This window comes from Phodopus roborovskii, unplaced genomic scaffold (genome assembly GCF_943737965.1).
Source record: "Phodopus roborovskii unplaced genomic scaffold, PHOROB, whole genome shotgun sequence".
NCBI lineage: Eukaryota > Metazoa > Chordata > Mammalia > Rodentia > Cricetidae > Phodopus > Phodopus roborovskii.
This window is the reverse complement of record NW_026126434.1, coordinates 5,736,915-5,763,644: the sequence shown is the minus strand read 5'-3', so window position 1 is coordinate 5,763,644 and position 26,730 is coordinate 5,736,915. Positions and strand designations below refer to the sequence as shown.

General features: G+C 43.7%; 1 protein-coding gene across 1 annotated transcript in view; it reads right to left on the bottom strand.

Annotated features, from left to right (window-relative positions):
* Plxna2 (plexin A2) overlaps window positions 1–26,730 on the bottom strand; it is a 168,232-nt gene that overhangs the window by 12,941 nt on the left and 128,561 nt on the right. The window contains exons 12-21 of the mRNA XM_051186688.1: window positions 17,877–18,028; window positions 11,840–11,957; window positions 9,875–10,011; window positions 8,927–9,094; window positions 8,603–8,696; window positions 4,367–4,606; window positions 3,818–3,961; window positions 3,272–3,506; window positions 1,371–1,513; window positions 662–930 (exon numbers count right to left, since the gene is read on the bottom strand). Coding sequence (XP_051042645.1) covers window positions 662–930; window positions 1,371–1,513; window positions 3,272–3,506; window positions 3,818–3,961; window positions 4,367–4,606; window positions 8,603–8,696; window positions 8,927–9,094; window positions 9,875–10,011; window positions 11,840–11,957; window positions 17,877–18,028 — 1,700 coding nt within the window. The remainder of the gene's footprint in view (window positions 1–661; window positions 931–1,370; window positions 1,514–3,271; window positions 3,507–3,817; window positions 3,962–4,366; window positions 4,607–8,602; window positions 8,697–8,926; window positions 9,095–9,874; window positions 10,012–11,839; window positions 11,958–17,876; window positions 18,029–26,730) is intronic.

Genomic DNA, 26,730 nt, shown 5'->3' with positions numbered 1-26,730 from the left:
TGTAGGTGAAAGATTCAACCCCTGATGCTCAGAGCCCTCGATTTGTGCTTGGCTTCCTATGACCTCAACTGAGGGTGGGTGCAAGAAACACCCTGCCAGAAAAGTGGCAACTGAGGCATTGGTATATGCTAGCAATTCCAAGCCTGGAAGCTGGGACCCAAATATGTACCTATTCTCTAGCCTGGCATGTCTATCAGATCTAAGTAGGATAATGGCCAATGATTTGCCTGTGCTGTCCAATATGGTGGCCACCAAACACAAGGTGACCAGTGAGATGGAGACACATTTCATTTTTGTTAATAGTGGCTACCATGCTGGGGCACACAGCTCTAGAAGCAGAGGGAGGGACACAGACTAAGAGATAGCTATTATTCTCATCTTGTTTATGAGGAAAACAAACCACAAAAAGGCAGCTCCCCAGTGTTAGGTCATAGAGACAAGTGGGAGGACTAGGGTTCATGTTGAGTCCTAGACAGGGCTATGCACATGGGTTGGAAGCTACCTGGTTTCTCAGGACCAGTGGAAGATCACATTCCATACTGGGCTGATATGAGGACACAAACAACCCTGCATGGAAACCATTTCTGGGGGTGAGGATATGCAGGACTTATCTGACAAGATGTCCTGTCTATAACTGCCTTTCCCCTGCTGTGGGTCAGACCTGCGGAGAAGAAGTTTAGGGTGGTTCTTGTTCTCCAGGTTCTTGTCAATGAGATCAGACAGTAGCTGCTTGAGGACATCTGTGGCATACTCCAGGCGGCCCTGAAGGCCTGTCATGATGAGAGAGGCCACATTGCCGCGATCACGCATGGAGAAGCTGCGCTGCAGTTCCAGTGTGCGGATGAAGGTCAGCAGGAACACCTTGTTGTTGATAAGCTGGGCGAAGAGTTTCAGGGCTTTCTCCACATGCTGCTGTCCATTTCCCTGTACCTGGGGTATGCAGGGTTACCTTCAGGGGACAGATTCTGGATGTTCACCCAGGTCCTTTAAGACTTGATGGTGATGATGCCTGCTTGTAGACCCTCTTCATGAGGGCTGCAGTCATTTTATCCCCCGACTCAGACATCCCCTGCTTATTTATTTTACCTTAGTTTCCTCTGCCTTGACTCATTCTCTTGAGTAAATAAACCAACAAATGTACAAGTAAGCTCAGAATCATTTTTAAAGTTTTCTTAAATCTATGATAGAATAAGGCAAAGTTTTAATTGATTCATCCATTAATCAGAAAATGGCAAACAACGAGACCATTTCTGGTCATTCTACCTCTGCGATACTTTTAAAACTACTGGCCCTTTTCCCTTATAACACTACTCCTGTCCCTTGGATTTCCTGGGAACCTCTTGCCTGCATCACTAGAAGACAGGCAGTACCTCCAGCTCCCGAAGAACAGGGTGGTCCTCGATGCCTGGGAATAGAACTCGCATGGCATAGGTGCGATAGTCCAGGTAAGGGATTCCTGATCGGTCCAGGTCACTGGTTAGCTCATTGATGTCTGTCTGAAGCTCTGCAAAAGCTGTGAGAGAGAGTGAAGGCGGAAGCTCAGAAGATGTTCAGGCCAGGGGAGAGGGCAGAGGCAAATACTTGTCTGCAGGAGAAGGGAAGCTGGGGCACAGAGGCAGCAGGGTACAGGGGTGTGGAAGAAAGGAGTTCTAGGCTGTTGCTGTAGGTTGTTTACTATAGGATTTTAAGGTTCTCCTAAAGGCATGCTTCCCAACTTAGAGCAACTAGCAGTAGTAAAAATTGAAGAGGTGGACCCTGGAGGAGATCTTAGGGGTTGGAGGGTATCATGGGACTCTGGATCTCCATCTTTACTTGACTATATACTTTAACCACTGTACACGACCTCACCACAGGCCTACTAGCAATAGGACTGACTAATTGTACACAGAAAATTTCCAAGATGAGACAAAATAACTTAAAAAATGTGTGTGTATGTATGCAGGTGAACAGATATGTGGTATCTTCAGAGATATTATTTACTTCTTTTGAGACAGGCTTTCATTAGCCTGGAGTTCACAAATTAGGTTAAGCTTGCTGGCCAGTGAGCCCTAGAGATCCTCCCGTTTCTGCTTTCTGAGCTGGAATTATAAGCACATGCCACATGCCTATGTGGGTTACAGGCATCATTATCAGGTCCTTATGCATGTAACAAAGCTATCTTCCAGCCCCTCCATTTTCTTTTTACTAGGTGATTACCTTCAGGATTTGTTATAGTACATGGAATCTGGGTAACATACTATGATGAGATGCTTATCTGTAAGTTTTTTACTTCTACATTTGTAGAGGTGGCTAAAATATAGAGAAGAGAACATCATGACTTTGACCCTTTATAGGTGTTAGAAGCAAGGGGAGAACTGCTAGAGTTCAGTGAAGGTTAGATAAGCAAACTGATCTCTTTCCCCTAGCAAGAAGATGAACTGAGATGTGAGAACCCTGAAGGTCTTGGCTTTCAAATGCCCAAAGGTGAGTTCAGGCAGAGAAGGGCTCCCATGTGTCTCCTTCCCAAGTCAGGGGTAATTCTTCAGGCTTTGTGCTATGGTATGAGGAAGGTGGGAGGGCTCTGATCCATCTCTTCTAGTACAATTTTTTCCCATTGTCCAACAGTTGTTTGCTTGTGAAAAGCCACTTGCAGCAAAAGAAAAAAAAATGTGTTGATTCCTAATTGAGATGTTTACCTAGATAGCCTGCCAGGACCTCAGCCCATGAGAATGCCAGGTATACTTGTCACCATGTGGATGTGTCTGCGTGGGAGGTAAGAGAAAACACAATCTCCAATCCTACACACATTTACACCCAAGGTTGCCAGCAAGCTGGCCTTTGGAGCATTTAGTCTACAGTAATGACAGAAAACAAATCCTAGGAGATGATAGGCCAGGATGGAGATGAGGGGTGTGCTCTCCTACTTTCCCTGCTGAGGCTTCCATATAGTGCAAAAGTACCTCTGTGAATATTAGCAAAGGGAAAGACACTGGCAATTAAAGAATCTAGTCTGACACAGTAAGATCTGGCAAAATTGACTGTAATGGCACAGTAGTCTTGAGGGTGAGGCAGCTGGCCAAATTGTGGGTTGAATTGGGGTAGAGCAGGGACAGTGAACAATGCCAAAGGACAGGTTTCCTCACATCTGAGTGTCCCCCTAGGTTTGCTCTAACCCCAGGGACAGGGGAAACTCCTGAGAAAAAATAGAATATAAAGGCTTGTGGGAAAAGGACAGGAATAAAGTTAGTAGGGTACTGAGGGTTCTAGAAAGTGAGGATGCACTTGCACTCACCTTCCTTGCACTCCAGAGCTACCCTGGACTCCAGGTTGTCCATCTGCATTTGGAGACGCTTGAGTGTGAGGTCATTTTCCCTAGACTTGCGCTTATAAGCGATGAGGACAATGATGACGATGATAAGGAGCAGGCTTCCACCAGCTGCAATGCTGATGATGGCTGGCAGGGTCAGCAAGCTGTCGGAGATGACACTCACCGAGCCAGGTGAGAACACCATCCCGCCCACATGAACCTATACATTGTACACAGAGACACACATACAGTGCACACAGGTGTAGAGCCCTGGTATGCCATCATATCCTACAGTATTACAGTGTGAAGAACAACAGGATAGATTAAACAGTGCAGTTCATATTTGGATACTAAGCTATTTCTGCCTTGGGATCTGTCTTCCTATTTATGTGTTCCCAACTGCTATCTATTTTGGTGCAGGAAATATGAGGAAATATGGAGGGCATGAGTCAGGCAATGATATGAAATGGAATCTTAATGCTTGTATGTTAAGACTGGGTAGAGGAAAGAGACAGAAGACGGTTCACTCACCATAACCTTGTGCTGCCCGGTGAGGTTGGGAGGTTCACAGAGCAGCTGTGTCTCAGACACAGTGACTGCACAAGGCGTCTCTCCAATCATTACTGTATAGTTGAGTTTGGCCCCTCCAGAGGCAGGAGGGCAGAGATTTTTGCCCTGTAGAGAACATATACAGACTTGGTATATGTAAGCAGAAATTAATTATCTACAAAGGAGACGGGGGGGGGGGGCAACAATGCAAAAACCAATAAATGCCTCCATGTCAGGTTTTTAAAGGAGACTTCATCTGCCACAGATTAAAGGAGAACAATAAAATAAAATAAAGCAAAGGAAAGTGAAATATAGCAGTGGGGGGGGGGGGGTTGGGAGGAGGAGGAAAGGAAGGGGAGAAACAAAATTCTGGACAAATACAGATGAAAGGAGGACACATGGGACTTAAGGGCAAGTGGGGTGCAACAAAACTGGATGCTACTACCTGTAGATTTGGCCTCCTAAAAAGGGAAGGGCCTGCAGAACTCTCTCCCCACTATCCAGGCCTCCCCCCTCCATTGGTGTTCCTACCTTCAGGATGATGGGTGAGCCTGGCTTCTGATCCAAGATCCCAGTGGGGCTGAGCAGTTCGAAAGTTGGGTTGGGGTAGTAGATGAACTTGGTTTCATTATAGATGAGTAAGGACTGGACATTGTTAAAGAGAAATCCAAACTCATCTGGCCGTTCCACAGTGTCCAGGCCTGGATGGTAGTCACTGGTCAGAGACGGTGCCAGACAGGTGAGGGTGGTTGTGTTTACAACTGTACACACCTAGGAGGTAGAAATCAGCATTCTGACCATCTGGTGGATGAAGGTGGGTCTATCATCTGCTCTTACCCTCTGTTTGCTTGACTTCCTTCACTACATGTGAGTCCTTCCAGCTCAATGTGGTGATGATGCCTTTAACCCCATTCATTTATTCATTAACATTGCCTTGAGCAGACACTGGGGTGAGAGTCTGGTGCACAGAATGAAGTAGTCTCGAGGGACAACTCTGGATTAATTAAACAAGCATTATAAGCTAGTCCACAGAGAGCCTGAGGCAGCACAGGGCATGATACTGTGAAATGCATGAATGGGAAGGACCAGATGCTTTGGAAAGTCTGTGAGTTTGCATGGCCTGAAGCAGCATTCATGAAGGATTTCCCTCAGAAGTAGTGAATACTTTCATCTGAAGAATGGGAGGCTTACCTTGGCCAGAGAGGGACAGTGCAGGAACAGTTTCAGGTGGAGAGGATAGCAATGAAAATGTCTGGGGTTGAGGATGTAAGAATGTATGAAGAAAAGGACAGTTGCAGTGAGGGAGTATGTGGTGTGGAGTAGGAAGTGGTGTGAGGAGCATTTTGCATCTTGCATAGTGTTCAGCTAATGTTTCAGGACAAAGTGGTAAGTAAACAGGATCCTGCAACTCAGTCTTTTCTTTCTTTTCTTTAGCCATGTACTTCTCCGTCTGCACTGGGGTAGAACCTAGTAGTGTCACTGTGATCCCTTGTCTTTTGATAGACCTCTCTGGTCTGCTATTAAATTCTATTGGCATAGCTGCCACCTAGTAAAGTCAGTTATTCTTATTCTCTCCTGCAGTGGTTGATTCTGAGGCCAAGACAGCAGCCAACCAAATAAACTAATAACAGACCCATGGGAGAAGCTTAGAAATAAACAAAACAAAACAAAACAAAAAACCAACAGAGTCCATCTTGCCCTCTAACTCTTCTTTTTAGAATCTAATTCTTTTATTATTATTTATTTATTTATTTATTTTTCTTATTTTACATATCGATCCCATTTCCCTCTCCCTCTGTCCCTCCCTCCCATGCCCCCCGACCACCCTCCCATCCCATTCCCCCCACACTCCACAGGGAGGGTGGTGCCTTCCAGGATGTTGCCCTCTAACTTTTACTCTGTACCACAGTTATCTCAGTTTCACTGGGAGTTGGGCTGTCACAGGAACAGCCTAAGACCCCCTCAAAAACTCTAGTACATCCTGCCTATCAGGGTGTGTGTGTGTGTGTGTGTGTGTGTGTGTGTGTGTGTGTGTGTGTGTTTGTGTATGTGTCTGGCCAACATGCACATTCAGGCTTTATGGTCAGAAACAGGTCCCTGTGTGAAACAGTTGACAGTAGAATAGAAAAGAGCTAATATGTAGAAGTGATGTCATAACTTCAAGTCTAAATCTTAACTCTCCCTCACAGAACAGTTTCCTTGGGGCCCTTCTGCTGTGCTAGCAATCAATTTCCATTCTTGTCCTTTTCATTGTACACTTCAGCAGCCATTTTCCAACTTAATGTTCATGTCATGGTGCAGCTTGGGATACTGAGGCATAGGAAAAGCAACAGGTGCTATTAAATTAGTACAGTTGAGTTAGAGTTGAATTCCTAGTTCTGCAGGGAAGATTCTCAGCTCAGTATGATTCTCCATTGCTGTGGAATCTTCCTCTTTATAATCCCAGTTTCCCTAGACTCACATGAGAATCCTATGTGAATAAGAAAATCACTTCTAAACAAGAGGCCTCTGTGTGTTGCCAGCCCTTCTGCATCACACTCTGTCAAAATACATATGCATTTTGAGGTTTTGTGTCAGCCTTCCTCACTATCTACTGGGAACTTGGAACACAAGGAAAAGGAAAACCCTAGGTTGGATGAGACTAAGCTGGGGCCCAAATGTATCAAAAGGGTAAAGTGTTTTTTTTTTTTTTTTCTCTACCCCGTAAACAGAGGCATAGCAAAGCACTGTGGGGCTGTGTTCTAGGGACACTGCCTTCCCTCATGCCTTCAATCCAGGCTTGCTGGCCTGGATACTTACAGGCAGGTCACCATGTAGGCCTAGGGCCTTACAACTCTCCAGAGGGTGGAACTATATTTTAGTTCCTGGAAATACTGCAGTCATGGTATATAGTGAAGGTGGCAGTGAGGGAATAGTCCTTAAGATATAGATGAATCCAAAGGGAGGGGAGAAAGGACCTTACCTGGACTGTGGCTTTTGCAGCATGTCAGGTAAGAAGGAAGCTCTTGCCCTATATTTTCTCATTGAGCTTTTGGGAGTTCCTTGTCTGACTCATGCCAACATCACTGCATTCTTTCTATACTATATTTACATCTCATCTTATGTATATTTGTTCATTGTCATACTGATCCTGCCGGCTGGAGAGAGACTTCTCCCTAGCTTGGCCAGTTCCTTGAGACAGCAAAAGCCTTGCTACCAGCCAGCATTCCTTTCATGTAGAGATCAATGACAGAGCCACCTCATGTCATACTACCCACATGCCCTAAACATTCCAAGGCAACCAGAAACATCCCCTCATGCCTTAGTGGCATTTGACATAACACTAATCAATCCTCTGGCCCTGTCTTTCCTATGGAGCCCAAGAAAAACTAGAGCCAGCTTTTTCTTCTGCCTCTGCCTGAAGGACCCAGTTTTCATAGGTTTCTGCCTTGGCATGAGGCTCCCTTTTCTGAAGAACTGGTTTGTGAGTTGTACTCTGGTTGGTAATGCTGGAATGATGGTAAATCTGTATTATAAAGCCTGTATTTAATTTGAGAAGAGATGGTTTATTTACCCAGGTGTAAGTTTAAGGCTTCCATTCCTAGCACCCAAGGCTCCAGAATCTTGGCAGAACAGCAGTGACTGGGAGCTCAGAGAAGACTTAGTTGTCAGTAGGTAGACAGGGTTCAAATTCTATACTTAGGAACATGTGTTTACCTAGCCAAAAGTGTTGAATATCTCTAGCATGATGGGAAATCAGGCCCATAAACATCTCACATGGTCAAGATATGAAAAGCCTACGTAACTGAAATCTAACATGAACCTGCCTGAAATCACCTTGTGATTGTGGGTTTAGTCTCTCTGCTAAGCAAGAGGGGATGAGACTTGCTGATTTTTAAGACATTTCTTGGTCCAGCTTAGCATTGTGTTATTTTTGGGCACCTATGTTTTCCAAGGAAGATTCAGCAGGCTGGACACGTGTCAGGGATAAGAGGAGAGACATCATTTTACGTTTTGCATGTCCCAAAGTAATGGTAGTAATTCACAGTAATAATAATGGTCATCACAGCATCTTTCTGTACTATAATTATGAATACAATGATGTTCAGAAAAGGCTGGGTGAAAAGAGTAAGACTGTGTACTACAGGAACAAACTGAAAACTTTTCAATAACTTATCAGACATTCTGTTCTCATCAGAATAAGAGAACTATTTTAAAAAATACAGAGAACTATTTTAAAAAGAATGTGATTGTCAGCTATGCAGAGTAGTGAAGAAACTGTGATCAGCTTGCCAACAGGTCAGAATTAAGTTCATGGCTGGCCTGGTCTGAAACTGCAAAGCAAGCCTGTCAGCTATTCACCTGTGAGGAGCACAGGATCTCGAAAGTTAAAGACTTGATCAGAGCCATATAGCTCATAAATGGCAGAGTCTTGCTTCCAATGTAGAAGTTCCTAAATGGAGAGGAAGAACTTCAATCCATCTCCTACACTTTAGCCTTTAAGTGAACATTTTCACTAAAGTGAGCATTATCCTTTTGTGTTCTATCAAACTTGGAAGCCAGCACTTTTAGACCTTTGCTATATCATCTTCAGAAATGATACTGCTATCACATTAGTTTCTGGGCTCAGTTGTTTGGAACCATGACAACAGAGTCAAATCTTCAATCAAGTTCCCTGTCTAGTGGCCAGGTATTCATATGCCTTGTCCCTAGCTCCTGGCCTTGTAAGAAGTTGGCAGAGAGCCATGATTACTGAGGCCAGGGAAGGGAAGACCAAAGGTTACTCACATTGACAGATTCTTTGCCATTAAACTTGACTCGGATCCTTGGCTCCTGAATGACATCCAGATTGAAGCCTGTGATAGTTAGGGGTGTGTGGCCACTGGGAACAAGAAGAAGCTAGATTAGGTAAAACCCCTTAAATTTGGTACAGTGACCTTCAACCATTGGCATACCCAATATGAGCCACCCTTGGGATTTAGGGTTTTTGCACCTTCATCTCCCTCCCTGTTAATCTCACTTCCCTTCAGATAGATTACTCCACCAACCACACTGTCTTCCAGATGATGGAACCTCATATCCCTTCAGATGTACTTCATCAATCTTACTCACCTAGTAATGCTCCACTCTGGCTCAATGCGTTGAACTCGAGGGTCATCTATGTACTCAAACTGCAGACTGCTATCTATCCGGGCTCTATCCACACTCACAGAGACAGGGACTGGTCCCAGTCCATTGGATGATGGGGGTGAAACACATACAATTTCATTCATTGACCTCCTGATAGAGAAACAGAAAAGGGTTAAGACAAAAGAGATGGGCATGAACTATCTTGAAAATCATGTTCTTTATCCCATGTATGGTCTATAACACATTCTGCTGTTTTCTTATTTTCTGTGCTACAAAAATACCTTTCACCAGTGCCCATCAGCACCTTCCTTTTACCTTAGATGGATTAGGAAGGGAGTACAAGATACTTAAAGAACATGGGCAGGGACAAGGTTCTACAGGATTTTGGAGAACTCCTTTTTCTTGGTTTTTCTAGACTCTGACTCTAGTCAGATTGTCAATACACATTCACATAATACATGCCCTCTGTTGTAATAAAAACATAGGGCTTGCTCTTGCAAAGTTTACAGTGAAAAACTCTCAGGTGGGAAACACTGGGCAAACTGGAACCCCACCCATGGGTTCCTTCATAATTCTCCTGAGTCTGCATCCTCAGGGTCCATGGGTATGGCTAACAATATTAGCATTAGCTCAGGAGATCATTCTGAGGACAAATTTGTTCTTAACTTGCTAAGAACATGTGACCTCCATGAGCCTCAAGTCCCTACAGTGAAACACAGCTGGGAAGCTACTGGAATCTTTCCTCTTCTGTTCTGATAGCCCTTCGCCAATTCCCTTTAGGTGCCACCAACTAATCTGATCTATGGGACATAAACTGATAAGTGGCATACATGTCTAACAATGACAAGTATGTTTGGGCTGAGAAAAGGACAAGGAGATAATGGGCATGTCAAGGCAACAACAACACATCATTCTTCAAGTTTACCTTACCCATAGAACTCGCAGGTCTGATTGCCTAGGTATACTGCCACACTGCTCCCAGAACCAAGGTAATGGCCTGTGATGGTCACCATGGTACCTCCTGACTCTGGTCCCCGGATGGGGCTGAGTGACAGCACAGAAGGGTTCTGTGAGAAGAGGAAACATTCATAGCTTAGGTCCATGGCTAGACCTAACAGTGAGAAGCTGGGAGCTAAGGTATTTTTCCTGCCCTATGTAGTTCCAAACATCACTGTTTTGTCTGGAGGGTCTGTCCAGGGAAGGTGAAGAGCTGCCATACATTGGGATTAATTAACTCCCTGGGGAGTCTTGTACTCATAATACTGAAAGGGAAGCTGACATGACACTGACTAATCTATCAATTAGTTTAAAAATTGAAAACAATTTGAAAATGCTACTTAATATAGAGCATGTCCTAATTTTTTTTTTTTGGCACAAAATCAATAGGGCTGAGTAAACATTCTTGCTTAAGTTGAGCAGCTGATAGACAGTAGCCTCTATGAATGTCCATATATACATCCTCTTGTCTTGCCCTAGGCACTGAGTGCCATCAGCAAATGTTAAATATGGCATTCTGATCCTTACTGGTAGATGAGAATATCACATGCCAGCATACTTACTAAGTTGTACATTAAGCTAAGGCTTAAAAGAAATCTCTAGTTTGTGACACACCAAGAAGTTGACCTAAATCAGAAAGAATTGCTTCTGCCCAGTGGACAGTAGTATGGAAAGTGTTTTTCGTTTGTTTTTGTTTTTGTTGCCTTATTAGATAGTCTCACAACAGCTCAGGCTGGCCTTGAGTTTGAGTGAGACCCTCCTGTTTTCACCTCCTGAGTGCTGGGATCCAAGGCATGTGACTCCCCACATAGCTTGGGAAGTGCATTTAACTTAGTGAATGGGTTCTAATCTGTACCAGCTCCTCACTGTCTATTATGAATTTCAGTTTGCTCCTTGTCCATTGAGGATATGATGGGTCCAGGGCCTTTCCCAGCTCTAATATTTACAACTTTCTATCTTACATTTTCGATTTGCTTCCCATGTCCCCTGGAAAGGAAATGAGGTATAGGCCAATCTCAGAGAGAAAAGTACCAGGAAAGAGGAAGCAATGCCAAAATGAGAACATAGGCTTGGGAGTTGTGGACAAAGTAGTAAAACACTTTTGAGAGAAAAAGAGTTTCATGGCTTAATGATTTTTCAGAACTCTTAGCCAGGCTGGTTTGACCCCATCCATTGTTGTTAACAATTTTTAATTAAGTACTCAATGTAGAGAGATAGGTAAGTTTTAGAAAAAGAACATAAAGGCCCCAATGCAACATATTGATTCAGGATGAATTGAGCCTAGATAGACTCCAGGGCCTCAGAAGCAATTTACTGACTTGGCATGAATTTAGTGCCAGCCTCACAGAAGGCCTTGGTTCCAAAACTGCCTGTTGTCTGAGCATGAAGAAATGTCTTTAGGGGTGTGCATACATGTGTATGTAACCATACTGACACATAGAACTGTCAGCTTATATGTTCCCTATCCTGGTCTTCTGCATAGTGGTACATCTCTGCCAGATTACAGTGACTCTTCTAACTATTCCCTTAAAATATCTCATCAATAACCAAAGCAGATGGATAAATATAAATTACTTAATTAGTGTGTCCTCATTAGGCTGGAATTAAACCACAATGTCACAGTGGAGGGACAAAATGGAGCCCAGTCTTCCATCAGTAGTCCATTAAGAAAAGCTTAAGTTTCTGCCAGGACTCCAAAGTCTCTGGTTTTTCATGTGTTTTAAGTCATGTGATTATTTAACCCCAGAAACACAGGCTTCTGAGCAGGGAGGCCAGAAATTCCTTTTACTGGTCACCATGATCTGCCTGGCTAGAAGGGGTATATGAGATTTTCCTAGAAGTCTGGAATAAATGTGTATTCTTGCTGGCTATGTGGCCAGCTTTGGTCCCAGTACTTACCACAAAAGTATATTGTTGGTGGGAATTTGTCATGAACTCTTCATTGCATTCTCCAATGCACAGGCGTACAGGCCCAGATGTAGTGCCCATAGGGGCATGGCCCATCTCACAGACAATCCTGAGAAGAAAAAAACCTTCCAGTGAGAGACTTGACAAGGCTGCAATCCCTGTCATTTGCAGTCAATGAGAGACCCTTGTCAAAGCAGTGATCATTGTCTTGCTATAGTACTGCTATAGCTATAGTTTAGTACCCATCTGACCATGGGTATAGTGCTGTCTACCTGGGCTTTGTCTTATTTGCACAGTGAGAGGTTAGAAGTTATTATATATAAAATGCTGTGGGTGACTCTGATATACAATGTAGCCTAACTCTGCTACCATTCCTGTGAGCACCTAGTGCAGTTTTTCACCATAGGTTGTTTCTGGGATTGGTGGAATAATTAGCTGTCCAACAGTGATTGAGGGCAGTACTTAGTTAGTGTTTTCTGCTAAGCAGCAAGCCAACATAGCAGCTCTCCCTAAGAGCACAGGTGAGTGATTATTTGTCACATTGGCTGATTCAGCTGTAGTCTCTTTCCTACAATGAGCTTTCAAAGGGGCTAGATAATCTGGTGAGATAATGTGAGCATCCAAATAGCATCTTCCAGCACAATGGCAGAAGTGCAGGCCCATGGAAGTGGGTGAAAATGTGGTGGTGGCTGAGTTCATTAGGTGCCAAGTGACACTTAATCACAGCTAAGCATACTCAGTGGGTGATATGGCCTCGGTTAGAAGTCACATTTCACACTGGTCTTTGTCTGCAGGCCAGATCAATACACCCCGCCCCGTGATTTCCCTGGCTCCTGAGATACAGATGAATGTTTAAACACTGGTCCCTTAAGTCGTAATGCCTTACAAAAAGGGTGGGCTGTAGTGGACAGGAAGGATTGAGGAAATTAGACTTTGAGGGGTCCTTGCCCTGGAATACAGGGCCTGGGGTTGGTTGGAGAGGGTCCTACCAGTCTCAGCAAATAGGGGGCCAGGAAAGGAGGAAGAAAGTCCTGTCTCCTGACACCATTTCAGATTGCAAGAGCAGTGCCCATGCTAAGCTTGCTTAGTGGGGAGTCAGGAAAACAAACTCCCTCCCCACTAATCTCCTATATTATTCTGGCACAGTGGGAAGACCTGTGTGTTAACAGAGCAATGCTTATCTGAATAGTTTCTCTAAGTAACAGAGTAACTAAACAAAGATTTCATTTCATTGTAACAAAACACATAAAAAAGATACACACACACCACACATACACACCACACACACACACACCACATGCCCACACTCACATATCACACACACACACACACACACACACACACACACACACACACACACACACACACACCATGCCACTGGGCTTCATCTCTTTCATAGCAGTTAATTCTCAATAAGTACTTTGACTCCTGGTAAATATTTACTTAACATAAAATAACTATCTTATTACATGTAGCTTATAAGATACAACAAGAAAGCACTTCATGGAAGAATGCTCTCTCTTTACTTTATGAATAAATAAATTCATTATGAACCCACATAAGCATGGCAGTAACAATCAATTAGTGTTTGGCATATTGTTCTTCCCTTAAACCTCACTAGAAATCATCTGAGAAACTTAATCTAAGGTGCTGTGTTTGTTATTTTCCTGCTGCTACTTGCTTGGAGTAATGACTCAAATACTGTTTTTTGGTGCTGGACCTTGCTTCTGCTTTGGGGTCCCTGACTTTCTACAGCTCACAGTTGTAGAACTTTGAAGAGTCAGCTAATTCTTGAGGGTAGTGAGTGAATGTGGGACTGGGAAGCAGATGAGCTTTTCCATTTCTTCTAATTAAGGGCTGGTTCTTTTCTCATTCATGGCCAGTGTACATTCTGTGGGGAAGATCTATCACAGGAAGGGAAGGAAGAAATTATTATGGTTTGAAGTTGTAAAAAAAAAAAAAAGGCAACTGGAGGACACATGAAGTTTACAGGCAAGACTAAACTCTTGTTCTTGGGCCTGCTTCAGAAAGGAGAAGGTTGAGTCTGACCTGTTCAACTGTCCATGGAGGGCTTGGGAATAGGTTGGGCTTAGGAGTATGCCTTTCTAGGTTTTGAACATTTTCTTGCTTGGGGTTCATATTGAAAAAGCTAAGCTTTATATATGCAAAACCTGGGAGAAGAGAGATAGAAGAAGAGAGGGCCAACCCAAGTGTCTGAATGCCATTCTTGAATGGCATGGTGTCCTCCTTTAGCAGCTGAGCTGTCTTACATGGTGAGTGATAGGGATAAGGCTGGGGTCAGCAGCAGGCTTTGAACAAGGGCCTGTATGGCCATGTCTGAGAATTTAGACTGGAGTTTTTAGGAAATCAAGCAGCATTGTGGGTGGAATGGAACTGTCTCCCTCTTTTCCTCTTTCATTTGTGAATCCCATAGGGCAGGATGGAGAGGACTTGAGTGTTCATAGAACACATGTCCTAGCTTAGGAAAGATGAGCTACAGAAGAAGTAAGGATGCTGCAGAAGTGAAAGGGCTATATAGAAGAATAAGGACTGTGCCACACTAGAATATATAACTTAATGACAAGAGTTATAGCTGCCGACAGCACAGGCAGCCCACAAGATGGGATGCCATGCCACATTAATCCCCTGCTCTAGGAAGGGTCTTGTTGTTTCAGACTGATAGACAACCGAGACTCAGAGATGCTACATGGCTGTTTTAGGGTCACATTCCAGCAAGTGGAGGAGCCCCAATTGTAATCTCAATCTCAAGTTTGTAACTTTGATCACTCCATTTTGTGGACATTATCTATCTATCTATCTATCTATCTATCTATCTATCTATCTATCTATCTATCTATCTATCTATCTGTCTGTCTATGATAAAGTCTCACTACATTGTCCAGGCTGGGCTTAGATTTCTAGGTTTAAGCAGCACTCCTGCGTCAGCCTCTGGAACTATAAGCATGTGTCATCACACTTGTCTCAGATGTTGGATTTAATAGAATACTCTGGATACTTTAAGGGAGAGCAGCACAGACATTATGGTAGTGACAGAAGATTTTGGGAGAATTCGGAGACAACCCCATTCATTTCCTTAGGCTCTTGGAATTAGTCGATGGCTCTTCTTCTTGGCTGTGGACCACCACAGGCTATATATCACTATATATCACTCTCTCCCCCAGCCTTATTTGTATTTTTCAGTTTAATTTCTGGGAGGCTACACAATTTACATGTACTCTTTGTTCCTGGTGGCTCCCAGGCTCCTTATATATTTTTAAGAGGCAATGATTAGCAATGATAAAATTTTACTCTTATAAAATGAATTCGGCAAAATAACTGTCCAGTTTCCATTTGATGATTTGTCTATCAATTCACAGAGGACTTCTGGGATCATATTAATGTTACCAGTAAGCTTTCTAGTTGTTGGGGGAGGTTGCAGATTTTATGGGTTCGATTGCTCTAGACTCCTGAGGACCATTTGGGGAGATTTTTACATATCAGCTATTCCTAGTTTACAGATGGACTATTTGAGGATCAGGGAACAAAGTGACTTGCCCAGTGCTATTTGGTTTATCAGGAGCTGAACTATAGCTTGCCCCCCTTTCCCAGGCTCCTGGCACCAGCTCAGTTTTCTTATTATCCCTATACCACACCATCTCCCATAGACATGCATAATTGGTGATTCACTTCCCAAATGGGAAGCACAGAGATCCAGCACCCATCCAGCTGTGTTTGAGTTCATATTTAGAGCAGATGAGACAGAGGTCAGATGAGAGCAAGCATCCCCTCTGGAGATGGAGAATTGAAATTTGGGCCTGCATCCCACTGCCCAGAGAATGTCCTATGGCTAAATCATCTTGCCCTCCACAGACATGTGGGGTGTTGACTACAGAACTAATCAGGGCCTTTAAACCAATATTAAGCTAGCTAATTGTGGAATGATAGATGCTGGACACAAGCATATGGTGACTTATTACCACACTCTCTAATCCTGCTTGTGCCCAGGATTCTATATTGAGCACAGTTAGCCAAATTCATCTCTTGCAGACATCTATAATGACTGCACCTGCTGCTCACTGTCCAGGATGGAGGCTTAATAATGTTAAGGATATCTGACACCTTAGGAGTGGTAATGAGCCTGGCACAGTTGGAAACCCAGCTCAAACCAGTGAGGCTTGGGGTGGTTGGGTGTAGTTTATTGCTTCATGCCTATCCTGTGCCTGAAGGAAGGAAAGGGGCAGCTTCCAAGGGCCACCATTGACCCCAACATGCCTGGAATGACTGCCTTCCCAATGTCTTTTCACAACCACACTTTCAGTTCATCTGGCTATTTTCTTCCCCATAGCCCTGGGTAAAGAAGTATACTTGACTTCATAAACAGAACTAAAATTTCTTGCAGTCCATTAGATGAAGGTCTTTCTGAAGTCTCAAGTGTTAAAACAGTTTAATTCAGGCCTTGGGAAACTTTTGGGTCTAGCTGTCTCACAGTTCACACTCCTCACCCTAAAGTCTGAGTCTTCCCACAAGGACCCCACATGGGACCATGGCAGGATCTAGAGATTTAGGTGGATTGGGGTCTGTGTATCCAAGTGACTGGTGTAGCTTGGCAGGACACTGAATTCTAGATCATGTGACCATGGGGCTTCCTGCAGGTGGTCCTGGATCCCAAAGTGTTTACCTTCTGATGTGGTTCCACAGAAACACTTATGCCATTCCTGATTCCCTTTCTGTGGGCCTAGCCACAACTCCCTCAAAGCTCATTCCTATGAGGTAGGGTTGTCAGAGAAGAACAGAACCTGGAGAATGGAGGGATCAGACCAGATTTATTGCCTCCTTACCTGTGGCCAGTGGCTCTGACACAGCCCCAAGGGTCTGGGAATTTACCCCTCCTGCCACTGACCCTTCCTTCTCTGACCTATGCTAGAAGCAAGGCCCTTTGAGGTTCAGGGCCATAGGTTGTGGATGAGTCATGAAGCAGCCAGGCCTCTATTTCTCAGGAGGAATCGTGGCCCATGGCTGCTGTGTCAGGGAAACAGGCCTGAACTAGGAGTTAGGAGATTTAGGGTTGTATTCCCAAGTGACTGGAGAAAAATCATTTCATGTTTTCCCAACTTTTGCTCTTGCTAGCTTTTACAATAATTTACTTGCCAGGGGTTAGAATACTTTTTTAAAAAGATAGTGAATGGGAACGTGTTCTGTAAACTAAAAATTGCTGATGGAAAATAAAGTGATGCCATTTTTATGGCTGCCATTGAGGACTGGCTGTTTAGGGAAGCCTGTGGCTACAAAGGAACAGAGTAAGAGAGGAATGTCCGAGTTGAAGTCAAGCTCTCATCAGCTTCCAACACACACAGAGCTGCATACCCAGTGGATGAGGGAGATCTTGACCCAATGGCACATAACAAACCAAGAAGAATGATCTGGTGACTTCCTTCCCATTCCTCTTCCTCTTTCATTCCCAAGCTTGTGACCTACTTCCTGCCCACCAACTCACAGACTGTGGTTTCCATTCTCTAGGGAACACCCTACATAGGAACATGTGTCACTCCTGCGTTCATCTGTCTGCCCGTCACTACATGCCTATTTTCTAATTTCCAGCTGACATTTTCCTCAGTGAAATAAATGAATCTGCTCCAGTGGAAGCCCTGTTTAGATTAAGCTGCTGTCAGAGCCCCATGCTGGAAACAAATTGTTGCCCACAGTCTACCCCATAGTATGCATTACAATGGGGGCCAGTAGGAGGGGCCAATAGGTCCCAGAGTGTCTTTCAACATTCATGCCAGCATGCAGGCAAAGACTAAAAGAGGGGCATTGTGGGCACCCGGCACCCTGATGCTTAAGGGGACTAGGATAGGGAAGGAACTATAACAAGGCCCTCTGAGGGCAGAACGACCCTGGAAAGACCTTTTGGGGCATTTTCCACAGAAGGACATCATGTGAAGGATGCTTGGGAAAGCCCCACAGAAGGAAGTACAGAAACTCTCTGCTCTGAAGCTCACACAGACAAAGGCCAGTGGGGTGGACTCACTGCTCAGCGATGATGTATTCCCCTGGAAGGGGTGTGCAGGGCACTCCAGCCACCTGCACATGGTGAGCGATCTCAGAGAAGTCCAAGCCCAGGTTCACTCCATGGATGGTCACACGAGTCCCTCCTTCAGGTGGTCCTGATACTGTCAAAATCTGTAGGAGGGAGGTGGGATTAGCACTGACAGAGTCATCCACAAGAATAAAACAAGATTCCTTTCCCTCCCCAAGAGTAAGGTGCTTAGGAACTATAATAAGACTCCTAGAATATGAGTGTCTTATATTCTTTTTAGCTTTTACAGAACATTGGTATCTTCTATTTTACACTACTTCCACTACTTCCTTGCATCATTCACCCATCCATGCACCTATTCACCGATCCATTAAAAAAAAACAAAAAACCAAAAACTTATGAGAAAGAGTTCTGAACTCTCACTCTCATAAGACCATCACGGATTTATGTGCATCTCTAATTCACTAGCCGACTGACTGTGATCAAGTGGACTCCAGCTCTTTTTCTGTGAAGAGAACATTAATTATCAGGTTTACTAAGTTTTAGTGAACATGGAAAACCCAGAGTTAGTCCTTGAATCTCTATGTGCACTAGGAGGTTTTGCAATTACAGCAGTGTTGTTACTGCTACTTCTATGCTGGACCCTGTAGGATACAATGGTGAATACAGTGCAGATTTGCCCTCAAGGAACTTATAGTCAAGAAGGAAGTGATAACAAAGACTCATAAATAATTCTAGTTTGGGGTCAAACAGATGCAGGGAAAGCAGTGGGCACTTGGAGCAGGTGATGGTTGGATGCGGCTGAGTAGAATATCACAGATTCATGCTTACTATTGTTTCTCACAACACATGTTAGAGCCAAGACGTTACTTTAGATTTTACAAACCTTTGCTGGCTTCCTATTAGCAAGGATCATTATTTATTTATTTATTCACTTATTTATTCATTAATTTCAGTTGCCTTAATGGTGATTTATGTCCTTTTGCTTTAATCCGAAAAGAAAGGAGTGATAGAATCACAATATCAAAGTATAAACTACTCTGGAATCCTGTAAATTCCACCATTCATGCTTTGAAATCTGCAGTTACATGAAGTGGGAAGTAATTGGCTAATCTTGATCCCGAGTGAACTCAGTTCCAAGGAACAGAGGAATTCATAATTGCCAACATAGGGGTAGAGGTGGAAGTGTCTCAGGGTATTTTATTCTAAGATTGCATTTTAATAGAAAAATGAGAGCTAGAGTTGTTAAGAGATGGATCCTAAATCTCAGGCAACTTGTACACAGTAATAAAAGGTGGCTGTTTCCACTACATTATAAAAAAGGCAAGACTTGATTAAGACCAAGAGTCCACTACAGTCCGAGGATGGTACCTCTGAGACTTTGTGTTCTTGTCCTCCTTAAGACTGTACATGTTGGTTGTCTTATTTGGGATTTTTATTGCTGTGATGAAACACCATGACCGAAATCAAGCTGGGGAGGAAAGGGTTTATTTTGATCACAATTCCACATCATCAAGCAGTGAGGGCAGGAACTCAAACAGGGCAGCAATCTGGAGACAGAAGTGGATGCAGATGCTACAGAGGGGTGCTGCTTACTGGCTTGTTCCTCATGGTTTGCTTAGCTTGCTTTTTCATAGAACCCAGAACCACTAGTCATAATGTGCTGGGCCTCCTCCATCAATCACTAGCTAAGAAAATGCTTTATAGGCTTGCCTACAACCTGGTTTTATGAGAGTATTTTCTCAATTGGGCTGCCTCTTTTCAGGTGACTTTAGCTTATATTAAGTTGACATAAAACCATCCAGTACCTCTGACTCCTGTTAGGACTGGAGCAGCAGTCAGTATGGGTGAGTCTAGGTGGAAAGGGCACTCTTCCTTTGGCAATGGAGATGCCGAGTCTTGCATGGACTCCCATGACTTAGCCAACAAGGAAGATGTGGAGTGTGGGTGAGGATAGCTCTCTATACCTCATTACTGGTGGTATGCTGATCAGACTTTGTCTTAATTTTGTAGTTGACAAGCTAGGATTGATTGAGTCTGCTAACTCCCCCTCCATTGCTATGGGTCTTCAATGGTGCTGCTTCCTGCCTGAGAACACTATTCTGGGGACTAATTTCACTCAGATCACCTTGTCCATGACTCTGATTCCCTTTTCTTGAAATAAAATAATCCACCTTAAAATAAAACTAAACATATGAAATAGATCTAGGGAGAAATCACCAAGGAAACTCAGGCATATCCATGTGTTGGCAGAGATGAAAGAAGGAAGGACAGCATTAAAGAGAAAAAGCTCACAGGAGTAGGAAGCCTCTGTGGCTCTTCCATCCTTGGAAATGAAAATGTCCAAGAAGAGTGTGTTCTGGTTACTCTGCTTGGCCCTGGCACAGCTTTCCAGAGGCCAGGGATCCTGCCTTGGGAGACAGACCCTTGTCATGAGAGGTGGGGGAAGGAGCTGTTTTTCCCTTTGCAGAAGAGCATCAATAGGTGAGAACATGCTTTTAGCTCCTGGTTCTGCTTGACGAATTTGGACTGGGTTTCCTGGTGTTCTACCCACCTCTACCCCAACTCCAGCACCTGCATGGCAGAAATTCACCTATTCAATGGGTTGGAGAGAACCCATTGGTTCCTTTTCTTGGTTCCTTTACTCCCATTTTTTAAAAATACATTCTTTTGCTTACTGCAGCTAATTACAACCTTTCAGGAAAAAAAAAAAAAACACCAAAAGCTGTGAAATGAAATCTTTCTGAAAAGCCTAAAAATATTCTTGTCTTGCAGGTAGCATATGCACACTCTGCCTCTGGAAGATTTCACAGTGTAGCTCCCCTGTTGTTCAGTCATGACAGCAGTTTCTTCCAACATGGAGGGTCAGTTAGACAGAAGTTACAGGTGCTGGGTTATGGGGTTAGTCTGTTGGCTTAGAGCTGCTCAGAAATATTAATCAGCTTAGAGGAGACTTGGGTAAATTGTGAGCAACTGTTATAATCCTGGCATGAAGGTATATGTCAAAGATATGTGTGAGTTCAGCTAGCTGGTGTGCAAACTGGAACATTCCTAGATCATCAGGCCAGATCCTCAGGTTTGGGAAGTGTTAGGGAAGCTGGGTCCTCAGGAGAGGACTACCTCTTATATTGTCAGCATTTGGAAGAGGTTCAGAGTAAAGAACAGTAAAGCAGTACCCAGCCTTGGGGTTAAAGAAATACATAAATTACAGTTTTTGATTGAAACAAAACTTATCTGGAAAAGTCTGGATTTCCAAAATATAGATGAGCTGTGATTATCTGATTTGCAGGAGGGTTCCTAAGGCCCCCATACTGATGACTTCCAAATCTTCGTTGTCAGTTCACACTTTTCTCCTGAGTGTCATAGTCATATATCCAATTGCTATAGGACATCTCTATTTCCACCTGCTCATGTCTACCAGATGCCCCAAGTCTCACAATATCTAAAAATGAACTCTTTACTTTTTCTTCCTTCTACCAAGGCCCAATTATCCTTCCAGAATTTCTTTCAAGGTAAATGGGATAATTATGCTCCTGGCCAGAAATTTTGCAAGTGTCTTCAATAATTACTTTTCTCTCACCTGTTACATATAATTAATAAAGCCAAGATCCTTTTAGCTCTCACTCCCATGTGCAAATAGATGCTAAGCAGGCTTCATCATCTCACTCACTCTGAACCAAAAGGTCTCCATATTTCTCCATGTAAGGCTCACAGCTGCTGAGGGTTCTAGTCACTTGGCTCAGTGATTGAGATCATCACCGAAACAAAGTTCCACTAGATTCTGGTCTCCCTTATTCCTTTAGCTTTATCTTCTGTTCTGTAATATGCCCTCTGTGTTCTACCAGACATTAGTGGTTCCTGTACTAGATATACTTAAAAAAAATCTCTTGTCAGGGCTAGACAGATGGGCCAGCTGATCACAGCACTTGTTGTTCATGCAGAAGTACATAGTTGGATTCCCATTATCCACAGTGAGTGACATACAACCTCCTGTAACTTAACTCTAGCTCCAGGGAACCTGACATCCTCTTATGGCCTCTGCAGGTTCCTGCACACACACACTCATGCATGCACATGTGCACCCACACACCCGCGGGTAGACACACAGACACACAGACAAACTCAACTTAAAAACTGTCTATACCTTTCAATGCATTTAGCATTCATTGCCTAAGTTCAAAGGCTAGAGAGGGTCAGGTTGGCAGTCTGTGCTTAAAACAAAGAAAACCATGAAAGCATGCTATAGAAGCCTGTCTACCAGAATCTTTCCAGATGTCTGAGGTATCTATATGGTGGCCTGAGTCACAGGAATCTGGTATGCATGTCCTCATTCCTCCCCAGAACCAACTGTGCAGGGTGCAGGAAGAAAGCTTGGTTGGAAGTATTTGGTGTTTAGAGAAAGAAAGAATAATACCCCTCCAGGACAACATTTTGAACTAGGCAGCTGGTGAGTTCCCAGGCTCCTCCCCAGTGATACTCTGTCCTCAAAGTTTTTCTTAGAAGTAGCATGAAATTTCAGGATGTCCAGGACATCACTTCATAAAGCCTAGATGTTCCTGGTAGCCAGGTTTATGCATGGGTCTGTAGAGTCAAACTGCCTAAGAGTCAACTTATTGCCTGCAAAAGCCCAGGGAAGCACTTCCTGATCTAAAAGGAGTAGTGTGGATTCAGGGGAAGGTAAGAGAGTGGTAAGAGGTCAGTAGAGTAATAACAAAAGCCTCCATTGACACAGCATAAACTCAGACATGGATGTGATGTTGGGCATATTTGCCTATCTTGGCTTCCTGTTTCAGATGTTCTGTGTACTTTTGACTGCTCTGGGGCAAGGAAGTGAGGCCTTCTGGTACCCAGGCAGTATCTGCAACAAGAAGAGATCAGGTAGCCTCCAGTGTCTGACAGACCTGAGTTTTGGGAAGCAGCTCTCACACTCCTGAGCTATGTGACCTTGAACATCCACATCTGAAAGCTGATAATCCTGATGGCCTCAAAGGGAGGATGCTAGGATTAAGTTAGCTAATATTTGGAAAGTTCCAGCTTGTTAGTTCAGAGAGTAAGTCATAACAGTGTGTAATTTCCTGCAGTGTACTTCCCTACACACAGGACTTGCAGATGAGAAGAACATGGTACATAGGGACTGTTGGAAAGCTAAGAGATGGTAAGAATTTTCTGTTGATGTGGAAGGAGAACTTGTGGGAGAATATCCAAGAAGTTTCTTGCAGGTCAGCCTTGGCCAGGAAGTGGTTGTGCTGAGGACAGGGCTTTGAGGACCACTTCAAAGACCATGGCCAAACAGGATTTTCATTGCCCATTTCACCAATGACACATTCACTATCTTGAGACAGAGATGACTGTGCTTTTCTTAGCAACCTAATATTTAGCATACTGCCTAGCTCAGACAGTCAACAAATATCCTCAATACTGTATCAAATTCTAGAACAAATTGTGTTCTTTAACTATGCTTGGAAGAAGGGGGTGTGTATGTGTTGCTTGGGAGTGCTCTACTGTTATTCCTACTGTAGCCACTCAGAACCCCTTCCTATAATCCTCTTAATTTAATCCAAGTTCTAAATTTGTTCTTCATTGAATGGAGAACTAAGCAGATGCCTCCTCATCAAACATTTTTCAGAGACCGAAGACAGAAATCAAAGCCCTGGCCTTTGCCTCTGTAATGTTTGTACCTCCTCTGAAGACAGTTTGGGGACCTTTTGCTCAGGGGGGTGTATTCTTTCCTCTGGATCCTGGTATTTCTGTCATCCTCTGGGAAAGAATGATCCATATAAGGCTGGGAGCTGGGGTTTGAACAAGTGCCTAAGTAATCAATGTGTAGTCAGGAGGGCCCGAGATTACATCATTTCTCTGCTTGTCATACACACCATTAATGTGACTCACTGTGGGCAGTATCCAGCAGAAGGTAAACCTTGGGTATCTTTCCTATGCCTTGTATTGTTTTTCTACTTGAGTTTCTTTCCCCATTTAGAAATTTTTTTATAGGGTTCTCTCCTTCTTAAAGAACTCTGTATTTGAGTGTGTGTGTGTGTGTGTGTGTGTGTGTGTGTGTGTGTGTGTGTGTTTGGTCAGGCTCTCATTGATGTAACTTAGGCTGGCCTTGAACTTGTTGGAGATACTCCCACCTCAGCCTCCCAAGCACTACTATCACAGGCAAGTGTTGTGGAGCTTTAAGTTATCTTGTCACCTTATCTTGAGATGACTGGTATCTAGTTGTGGAGGGGGAAGGTAGTCTGTGCTTTGCAGGATCTAAGAGAAACACTTTAGGGCTGAGTCTAGTAGCAATAAACCCTATCTATACTCTCTCAAACATGAATTGGCTTATCCAAGCCCTTGCCATGCATTTATTGATACATGTTAAGCCAGGATAATGGAGACAGCAGGGCATAGAAGAACACGAGTATGCCTTGGGCACAGCTCATGGGCTCACAGTAGATGACTAATGGGGGAACTTCTGAATTTTTTTCTGGATCCTCCAAAGCTTTTGGAACATTTGGTTTAGTGATCTACTTCTCTACATGTTCAGACCTCCCTCAACAGCTATACAATCAAATGGAGCCCTGGTGAGCATTACAGAAGCACTTCGGCTCAATTTCTACTCTTTCTGGACTCTGTCATGTTTGTTTCCCTTTGTGGGTGCCATGACCTGGAAAGCAGCACAGTGATGTTACAACTGCCCTCATTCTTGTAGCCACTAATTGAACATTTCGAGGGAACTGTGCCACAAATCTGCTCAAGGGCAAGAACAGATGCAGCTGATTAATTACAGCTGGGATGATCTAAAGGGCTGCATGAGGAAGCAGAATGGGAGGTGTTGGAGGTCTGGGGCTTGGCAGCCAAAGGAAAGTGATTAGGCTGGCTGTATGCAACCATAGACTCAGGCAGGGCCTGGGTAGAGCCTTGGAGCAGCAAAGTTTGGACCTCCCTCAGAGTCAGAGGAGTTTAATGAGAGATTCCCAAAGCTTGACTTGCACCCTAGAAACACTGTCTTCTTTAGTACTGTCTTCTGGCTTATAGGGACAAAGAGAAATAAGAAAAACAGTCCATCATCTCCAGAGTATGGGAGATGTCTCTGATAATGATGCTTGCTGTTTCTTTACTTAGGAAGTGTTCAGAATGAGATATAAATCTCATTCTAGGGCTTTATATATTGTATCCTATTTAGGGCTCAAACAAGTTACCAGAGCAGTGCTGTTATTTTTCCCATTTCACAGGCGTGGAATAATGTTCCAGTGAGGTTAAGTAACCAGCTCAAGGTTGCATATGGAATGACAGAATGCAATGGATCTATCTAACATGTATTTCATTTCTGTATAACACAGTCTGAGGTAATTGTCCCCAACCCTGAAGAGACCAAGTCATCAGCTAGGAGCACCTGTCTTAGTTGCTGCTCAGGTCCTTTTGCTTAGCATCAGCCTCTTTTAACTGAGGCTGTATCTCCCTGTATTGCCAGAACCTTGTTGTTGGCTTTAGTGTTTATTGTCTTTCGTTTTGCTCTCTCCCACTTTGTGTTTCCCACCATCCATCTTCCTTCTCCCTGCCCATGCTCCTAATTTGGCTTGCCCTATCCTCTCTACTTATGTATGCCTGGCCTCTCAAGATGATGCTGAGGGTAGGACTTCTGGCTTTCCTCCCATCTTACCAGAGGCTGGAAGGGCTTTGTTTCAGCTTCTTCCTCTCTTTTGTCTCTAGACAGAGAATATTTGTCTAAATGAGCTTAAGAGAGAAAGCAAGGGTGATGCCCAGGTCAAATATGGGGCGGGGTGTTGTGGAATATTACTTAACTATGTAAAGATGTGGGTTGAATGTTTAATTATGTGAAGATGTGTTGCATCTGTTTCACCTTGTTGGCCCAAGGCATCTGATTAGTCTAATAAAGAGATGAAAAGCCAATACCTAGGCAATGAATAGGCGGGGCTAGCAGGCAGAGAGAATAAATAAGAGGAGAAATGTAGGCTTGGGGAAAGAATGAGAGAGTAAGTAGGAGGAGAGAATGAGGGAAACACCCAGGGTCAAAAGCCTGGCAGCTGCCAGTCAGCAGACACCAGAAGCAGTGAAAGTAAGATATACAGAAAGAATGAAAAGTAAAAAGCTCCAAGGCAAAAGAGAAACAGGCTACTTTAAGTTAAAAGACTAGCCAGAAAAACAAATTCATAACCAATAAGATGTGTCATGACTGGGGAGCTGGTTGGTTGTCCAAAAGAGGAGACAAAGGCTCTAGAGTCAAACATATGAGGTTTAAGCAAACTACTGGTAAATTGTCAGGAAAGTTGTCACTGCTCACGACCTTCAACTTTAAAATGGGCTCAATAAGAACTACCAATCATTATTGCATTCAGTGAATGTAGCTATTCTTTTTCTTATCACCATCTGAGAACTAACAAATTCATGGAGAGACAAGGCAAGCTTAGGGCTGAAGGAAAAATGACTTTGCTTTTTATGAGCTTCCTAGGCAGATGGGCAATGCTCTTGGCAGGGGCTTGATTCAAGTGCACATCCTCCTGTCTTGTTGCATTGGATGCTGCCTCTCAGTGACCTCGCAACCCTTGCTATAGTTTTCATGGTGTCAGTCTCTTTTTCTGGGGTTATGGGAGAAAGGAAAGACTGACATCAGAACTTCTGGGTGGGAGGGAGAAGTATTCCCAACTGTGTATTTTATGCTTTATGTCACATTGGGTTCTAGGAGCAGACAGATGGATATGTGTTGGTATGTAGCCAACTATTCCTTCTTCATAATCCTTGTTCCCTTACTGTAGCTTAATGCACTTTTGCTGATGACAACTGTACACATGCAAATTTCCATGGTACCTGTCTCCCAAACATGTCTAAGTCCCTGACA